Source organism: Emiliania huxleyi, assembly GCF_000372725.1.
Source record: "Emiliania huxleyi CCMP1516 unplaced genomic scaffold EMIHUscaffold_342, whole genome shotgun sequence".
NCBI lineage: Eukaryota > Haptophyta > Isochrysidales > Noelaerhabdaceae > Emiliania > Emiliania huxleyi.
Window position 1 is genome coordinate 69,197 of NW_005199430.1, and position 7,500 is coordinate 76,696.

The 7,500-nt window shown below is 63.6% G+C and overlaps 4 protein-coding genes across 4 annotated transcripts in view; 2 read left to right on the plus strand and 2 right to left on the minus strand.

The window, feature by feature from the left end:
• EMIHUDRAFT_241767 (hypothetical protein) overlaps nt 1-54 on the minus strand; it is a gene marked incomplete at both ends in the record, with an annotated part of 3,559 nt that extends 3,505 nt beyond the window's left edge. The window contains one exon of the mRNA XM_005773198.1: nt 42-54. Coding sequence (XP_005773255.1) covers nt 42-54 — 13 coding nt within the window. The remainder of the gene's footprint in view (nt 1-41) is intronic.
• A 1,125-nt stretch (nt 55-1,179) lies between these two features.
• On the plus strand, nt 1,180-4,722 carry EMIHUDRAFT_419199 (ATP-dependent metalloprotease FtsH; the record flags this gene model as incomplete). Its single annotated transcript, XM_005773199.1, has 9 exons — nt 1,180-1,686; nt 1,753-1,935; nt 2,011-2,346; nt 2,533-2,586; nt 3,125-3,213; nt 3,383-3,458; nt 3,676-3,775; nt 4,115-4,341; nt 4,418-4,722. 9 exons carry the CDS (start codon nt 1,183-1,185, stop codon nt 4,427-4,429), a joined length of 1,581 nt encoding a protein of 526 aa, XP_005773256.1. The 3' UTR covers nt 4,430-4,722.
• Nucleotides 4,723-5,968: 1,246 nt separating this feature from the next.
• Nucleotides 5,969-7,071, plus strand: EMIHUDRAFT_241769 (hypothetical protein; the record flags this gene model as incomplete). Its single annotated transcript, XM_005773200.1, has 3 exons — nt 5,969-6,292; nt 6,366-6,789; nt 7,058-7,071. The coding sequence occupies 3 exons, from the start codon at nt 5,969-5,971 to the stop codon at nt 7,069-7,071; spliced, it is 762 nt and encodes a 253-aa protein (XP_005773257.1).
• Nucleotides 7,072-7,163: 92 nt separating this feature from the next.
• The window catches only part of EMIHUDRAFT_419201 (hypothetical protein), a 1,393-nt gene continuing 1,056 nt past the window's right edge, over nt 7,164-7,500 (minus strand). The window contains exon 5 of the mRNA XM_005773201.1: nt 7,164-7,500. This exon is cut by the window's right edge and continues 224 nt beyond it. Within this exon, the coding sequence (XP_005773258.1) occupies nt 7,278-7,500 (223 nt within the window). The 3' untranslated portion in view covers nt 7,164-7,277.

Here is a 7,500-nt window from a genome sequence, read left to right on the forward strand (position 1 = left end):
CGGGAAGGGCGAGATTTGGCTCGGAGACTCGCCGCCGGGACCAGTGGAGGCCATAAACGCGCTCTGGCCACGACTAAACGCGCCGCGGCCTTCGCAGCACCGGACGACGCTCAGCCTCTCCCAAACGGGCGGTCCCCTCTCTCCCAGGCTTGCTTTGTGCAAAAGAAATCGGGCGACCTCCGTGGCTCTTCCTTGTGGAGGAACGAGGCGGAAGAGAATGACGCGACGGAGGAAGTGACAAGGGAGAGAACGACGAGAATGGGACGGCCGCGAGGTGGCATGAAGGTTGCAGCGAGAATCGGCGAGAGACTGCGAAAAGAGATAGGAAGAGGCAGACTCCCTAGGGTGGGCGACGGCTAGCGCATCACACTCCTCTCCTTAAAATCCCTGTGTGGTGGCGGCGTGCCGTCCTCCCATCCCTCCCTTGGGTTGTCTGTTTTCTTTCTTTCTTTCTTTTGTGGAGGAACGCGACTCCAGACTGACCCTCGACGCTCCAATGTATCACACCCCACGGTGCTAGATGCTTGGGTCATGTAGAAAGAAAGAAAGAACACACCCAAGCCAGAGGAGGGACGGGAGTGAGTGAGTGTGAGTGAGTGTGACACACACACACACACACACACACACACACACACACACACACACATGAGCGGAGAGCTGTACACGGAGCGAGGGTCTGTACCGAGGCGTACAGGAACGATACAAGCAAGACTACATCAGCCAAGCCGCGGTTGAGCGGAGACGTCCGACAAACAGAGCAATAAGCAAGCCGGCCTGACACGTCCCGCACATGTCCCTGTTCACACAGACATCTCGCTAGGATAGAGACGTCTCTCCCTCTCTCTCTCTCTATCTTTGTGCCGCGTCCTGTGCCGCCGAGTTCATTATACATATATATATTCATGAGGAGGGCGTTCACACTCCCAAGAGTAGGCCTTTAAATCACTCCTCCCCGCTGTACACTGTAGTCGGCCCCGTGAACCTTCACGGGACTCTCACAGTTTGCTGTGAGAGCTCCTGTGTGAAGAGTGCGTAAGGGGTTGCCTTTAAATTCTTTTGGCTCCGGTGGTGAGCCTGTGTGCGTGCCAGTCCGCGCCAGTCTGCGCCCTTGTCGTGCCAGTGTGCTGTGAGAGAGGCTTCTATCTAGAATTCTTTTGGCGAGGAGTCCGAGAGAAGAGGTACATGACACTCCGCCCCTTCCTATCCCTGCTGCTCGCGCTGGTCCTCCCGGCAAGCTCTGCGCTGGTTCTCCCGGCGGGCGGTCGCCTCGCGCCTCGGCTCGCCGTGCGCCCGCCTCGCGCCCACGCAGCGCCGCCTCGCTGCTCGTCCGCCGCCTCGCCGGGCGCCAGCGAGAGCGGCAGCAACGCGCCGCGGCGGCGTCGGCTGCTGCCGCGGCTCCCGCTGGCGAGCGGCTCCGGGGGTCGGATGCGCGTGCCGCCTTGGCTCGATCGCCTCGCCACCCGCGCGTCCAAGATGCGCTGGCTGCGGCTGCTCTACGTGTTTCTGCTCGCGGCGCTCGTGCCCGTGCTGCTGGGGCGGCGCGCTCCGCCGCAGCGGGCGGTCGAGGTCTCGTACGCCGCCTTCATGCAGCTTGCGGCGCGCGAGAGCGGCCGCATCAGCGGCCTCCGCCTCTCTCTCTCGCGGTACGGCTTCCTGCTCGACGGCGCTCCAGCCTTCACGCGGCCGGTGAGGGCGCCGTCAGACCTGCAACCCTTCTAGGGCCCCTCTCGGACCCTTCTAGGACCCTCCTAGGTGCGGGCGCCGTCGGACCTGGTCTGGTTCCTACACAAGCACGGCGTCGACTTCCGCGCCGCGCCCGCCTCTGCCGCCGGCGCCCTCCTCCCACTCCTCTTCCCCCTGCTCTGGCTCGGCGCGCTCTACTCGATGATGCGCCGGCAGATGGGCGGGCAGGGCAACGTGTCGAAGCGGGCGTCGGCGCAGCTCCTCTCGGCGGACGGCCTCTCCTGTGAGGTGTGAACAGCGTCTCTTCACACCCACTGCTGTGAACAGGCGCAGCTCCTCGCGGCGGACGGCCTTTCCTTCGAGGACGTCGCCGGCATCGACGCCGCCAAGGAGGAGGTGCGCGAGGTTGTGGCGATGCTCAAGAGCCCGGCCACTTACGCCGCCGCCGGCGCGCGGCTGCCGTCGGGCGTGCTGATGTGCGGGCCGCCCGGCACGGGCAAGACGCTCCTCGCCCGCGTCATGGCGGCGCAGGCGGGCGTGCCGTTCTTCTACTGCTCGGGGTCTGACTTCGTCGAGCTCTTCGTCGGGCGCGGCGCTGCCCGCATGCGCGCCCTCTTCAAAGAGGCTGCCGCCGTGTCCCCGTGTATCGTCTTTGTGGACGAACTCGACGCTAGAAGCGGAAGACGGGTTCTTGTACCCCACCTAGCGCCTGAGAGACGGACTCCGCTGTCTTCACACGCACTCCGCTGTATCCACTGTCCTCCTCTCCGTTGTCTTCACGCGGTGCTCTGAAGACGCTGCACAATACCGTCCTCCCGCCCTCATGTTGGCGTATTCAGCACGTAGGAGCTCGACGCGCTCGGCAAGCAGCGGTCGATGCGGCTCGCGGGGTCTAACGACGAGGTGCAGCCGAGAGGCAGCCGAGAGGCAGCCGAGAGGCAGCCGAGAGGCAGCCGAGAGGCAGCCGAGAGGCAGCCGAGAGGCAGCCGAGAGGCAGCCGAGAGGCAGCCGAGAGGCAGCCGAGAGGCAGCCGAGAGGCAGCCGAGAGGCAGCCGAGAGGCGGCCGAGAGGCAGCCGAGAGGCAGCCGAGAGGTGGCCGAGAGGCAGCCGAGAGGCAGCCGAGAGGCAGCCGAGAGGTGGCCGAGAGAGAGCTGTACGAGGTGGCCGTCAGCCGCTTGGGTGTCGCCCCACCTCGCCCCAGGAGGTGATGCCTCGCCTGGTCGCCCTGAGATCCCAGCATGAGATCCCAGCACGAAGGCTCGCAGCGGTGGGGGCCTCTCTTACTGTTGCAACACGATCTCAGAGCCGGTCGCAAGATGAGCCAGTGAGCGCGCGGCGCGGCTTCTTGAGCCGCTCACATGCCTACCTCGGCTGCCTCTCGGCTGCAGGTCGAGCCGAGTCTTTCACTCCTCCGGCCGAGCCGAGCAGTGACACTGAGTAGGTCGAGCAGACGCTCAACCAGATGCTCGCATGTATGGATGGGCTCGGGGGGGAGTCGAGGGATATCGTCGTCATCGGCGCTACCAACCGGTGCGACTGCCCTCGACCCCGCCCCCTTCCGAGCCCCTTCCGAGACATGTCCGAGCCCCTTCCGAGACATGTCCGAGACACGCCGCTCCCCCTCCCTGCCAGGTGCGACATCCTCGACCCCACCTGTTCACGGCAGTGGGTGTGAAGAGACGCTGTTCACACCTCACAGGTACGACATCCTCGACCCCGCCCTCACCCGGCCTGGCCGCTTCGACCGCCTTGTGCGCATCGAGCTGCCCGACGAGGTGGAGACATAGCCGCGACATAGCCGAGAGACGGCCGGTACATAGCGGAGATGTGGCATCGAGACGGCGGGAGCTAGCAGGGCAGACGCCACTCCAAGAGTGGCACCGCACCGGAGACCGCGCGCCGAGCGACAGGCGGGGGCGGCTCAACGCCCTGCTACCACACCACCCACGGGACTGAACCCACACTGGATTCGAGACTCTGGAGGTATGGTAGGCGGGGCGGCTCAACACGCTGCGCGTGCACACCAAGTCCCTCGCCCTCGCCCCCGACGTCTCGCTACGCAAGGTTGCGGCCGCGACGCCAACATTCTCAGGCGCCGAGAGGCAGCCGAGAGTCAGCCGAGAGGAAGCCGAGAGATCGTTCGGAGATCGTTCGGAGATCGTTCGAAGATCGTTCGGAGATCGCTCGGAGATCGCTCGGAGATCGCCGAGACATAGCCGTGACGCCCCTCCCCCCCCCTTCTCTGGCGGCGGAGAGTCGCAAGCACTCATCTCTGCTTCTACCTGTGAGCAGAGCTCGCAATCTCGGCTATCTCTCGCCTATCTCCCGGCTATCTCCCGGCTATCTCTCGGTTGTCTCTCGGCTGTCTCTCGGCTGTCTCTCGCCTATCTCCCGGCTATCCCGGCTATGTCTCGGCTATGTCTGCGGGCAGGAGCGGAGCTCGCCGCTCTGACCAACGAGGCTGCGATCCGCTCCGTGCGCCGCGCCGTCGCCAGTATTGCGAGCGAGCAGGGCGGCGGCGGCGGCGGCGGCGCGGGGATGGCCATGCCGGCGCACAGTGGCGCGGGCGGGCCAGTCACTATGGCTGACTTCGACTCTGCGCTGGTCGACTTTGTGACTTCGCGGCGCAAGGGGCCAGTCGGCGGGCTCCTCGGCAAGGCGTGTCAAACGGCCCTGCCCCTCCCTCCCCGCGCCGCTGCGCTCACCCCGCCCCGTCCTCCCCGCGCGCGCGAAGGTCCTCGGCTAGTGTTGCTTGCCAGGCGCCTGCCCCCTCTACTGCTGCCCCCTCCCCGGCAATACGGCGGGGCCACTCTCCTGCGAGCTTGCGTGAGGAGTGGGTGGGGGCGGGAGAGCAGCTGAACACGGGCGGGCGGCGGCGGACTCCGGCTCGCGTGTCGACCATGGACTCCGCTGCTGCACGCCAGCGCAACGCGCGCGCGCAGTCCGTGAGGACATCGTGCGGGTTCGATGCGAGAGGGAGAGAGCGAGAGCGAGAGCGAGAGAGATGTTACTATGCGCGAAAAACACATCGTACAGTTTTAAGGCTTCCGCGGGTGCCGCGAGCCTCGTGGGGTCTCTCGCCCTGATGGCGCGCCTCCTCCGCGAGCTGCCGATCTGGCCACTCGTCCGTTAGAACGAAATAGCACCTCGACCACCTCTACCTCGACCACCTCGACAACCCACCTCGACCCGCTCCCTGCGCGGCTCCCCTGAGGCTTCCGCGGGTGCCGCGAGCCTCGTGGGGTCTCGCCCTGATGGCGCGCCTCCTCCGCTGCCGATCTGGCCACTCGTCCGTTCGTGTAGTACCTAGGCGCGCTGGACATTGCTCGCTCGCCACTTCCTCCGCGACGCCTGCTCAGTCAGTCATTCTTTGTGCGGCTATCAGGGCACGACTCCGTGTTTAGCTAATGGGAGTTGTCTCTTGAATGTCGGGCTGGACTGTTCGCGTGCGAGTGTCGGTGATGTGCAGGGTCCTGGGAAGCAAAGCCAGCGCAGGCGTCTTTGCACGACACGCTGCAAACAAGTTGCCTCTGTCGTCGGGCAGTTGGGGGGGGTTTGGGGGGGGGGGGGGGGATTGTGTCCTTAGCACTCCCCGTCGACTCGGCAAGCGCGACCTGCGTCTCTGGAGCGTGACTTCCTCCCCTTGTGTGCTGCGCATGCGTGTGCCGTGTAGCTCCATGCTTCAGCCGCGGCGCGCGGGACCAGGTACGATGCATTATACAACGATACTACTCTCTCTGCCATCGTTTAACACCCAGACTGCTTCATAGAAGTCACACTTATTCCCCTCCGATGTGAGGCGTGGTCTCAGCTCTCAGCCGGAGGAAGCGCCCCCACCGGTTCTGGTCCAGGAAATTACGACTGAACTTGTTGCGCACAGTCTGCAGGTCAGCTTGCGCCCTAGCTGGTGGAGGAGATGCAGCTCCTTGGCACAGTCACCGAGGTCAAGACGAGTGTAGCCGGTCGCTTCCTACACATCAATCAGCTGTGAGACAGGTGCGATCATTAAGAAGATGCGATGCGTGCCGTCAAAAGGGGGGGGTGGGGGGGGCGTGCTCCACAAGGAGCGGTTGCGTGTGTGCAGCGCGAGGTGGATTGCCGCAGCTGCCACCATGGATGGCTCAAATCTCTTGAGGCGCACATTCATCGAGAGACAATTTGCAGAGGTATAATGCGAGCAAATATGTGAGCCCGAGCCCACCAAGTTGTCGGCACGCACCTCGAATGTGGCTCAGCTGGCAATCAGGTTCGTTGGCTCCGACCGTTTCGCCCGCATCCTCACCACATGGTCGACGCCGACGGGAAGCAACACTCGTACTCAGAAGCCAGTGAACTGCGCCAAGAAGCAGGCTTGGAGTCAAAGCGCTCCTTTATTTACGATCCGATCGAGGGCCGCTCGGTACACGTCAAATGGGCCGGGACCATGGCTGCACGCGAGGATGGGCGGTCAAAAAATAATCAAAATCGGATCCGTCAGCTCGCCCTCGTCATGTTGCGAGTCGTCCCCGCGATGCGGCACTGCACCTCGCTGCGCTCCTGGGTGGCCGAAGCGTGCGAGTCGCCGGCGCTTGCGATCCGCAACACGGACTCAAACAGAGCGATCCACTCGGTTCTGCAGCACGCGCCAGACTAGTGAGTACGCGGGTCCGACGAAGCGCCCAGGGACATCTCTCGGACGCAAGACTCAACACGAAGATCTGCACGCATTGAGCTACGCTACCGAGTCGGTCGACTTGTTACTGTCGTCGGAGGTCTTCGAGCATCTTCACTCACCGTACGCAGCATTCAGCTCCGTGTACCGCGTGTTGCGCCACGGTGGGAAACACCTTTTCACGACCCCCTTTAGCGGGCTTGCGCGCGACACGCAGTTCTCACGGCGACATGCCAACGGCACGATTGTTCATCCACCGAACGGGGCGACATACCATGGCAACCCCAACCCTCAAGCCGCGGGCGGCGGCGGCTCGCTGTTGTACACGCATTTTGGCCAAGAAATGGTGTCGTCGTTGTGTTCGATGGGCTACGACGTCAATATGTGGGAAGTCGATGCGCCAGAGATGGGCATCACCGGCGACGGCGCTCTGGTCTTCGAGGCGACCAAGCCAAGTGATCAGCACAGATCCCGGAGGCGATCATCGGGCACTGGTTGCGCAGGCCAATGCTGATGGGCTACAGGTGGGCTGCCAACATATCCTGAGCTTCATTCGAGCTAATGATTGCCATGCGGTCGACCCATCGGATGACCTCCTTCTGTCTTCTCCAGGGAGAGATTTTTTGCGATACCACACAACCAAACCTTACACATCATTTTGGGGGCCTGGCAGTTCGACTACTGATTCTAACTGTAAAGCTACGGCTTTTTATGATATATAAGGATTATGTCCCTAAAGCCGTAGCTCGAGCCGTAATAAATCCCATCTCGTCTCAAACGGTTTTCGTTTTGAAAGCTCGTCAGGTCGTAAAGGAGTAGACAGTAGTCCGAGCAGTCTCTCCGTTCTTTTATGTCTTGTGTGAGCTGCCTCTGCGAGTCACAACGCGAAAACAAGACACAAGCCGACACGCCGCACAGACATAGCGACTCTCTACTGTGCCCTTCACGACGACTCGGGCACAGCAGGCGCACCCTCCGCTGGCGGCGCGTCATCATCCGCCTGGGTCGATGGCGGCGCAAGCTCCGCCGACGAAGCCTCGGGCGGCGGTATTGCTGCGAGCGGCGCTGCTGCGGGCGGTGCAGGCTCCTCTGCCGGTGCGGGCGGCTCGGTCGGCGACGGCTCGGTCGGCGGCGGCTCGGTCGTTGACACTGGCGCTGGCGGCGGG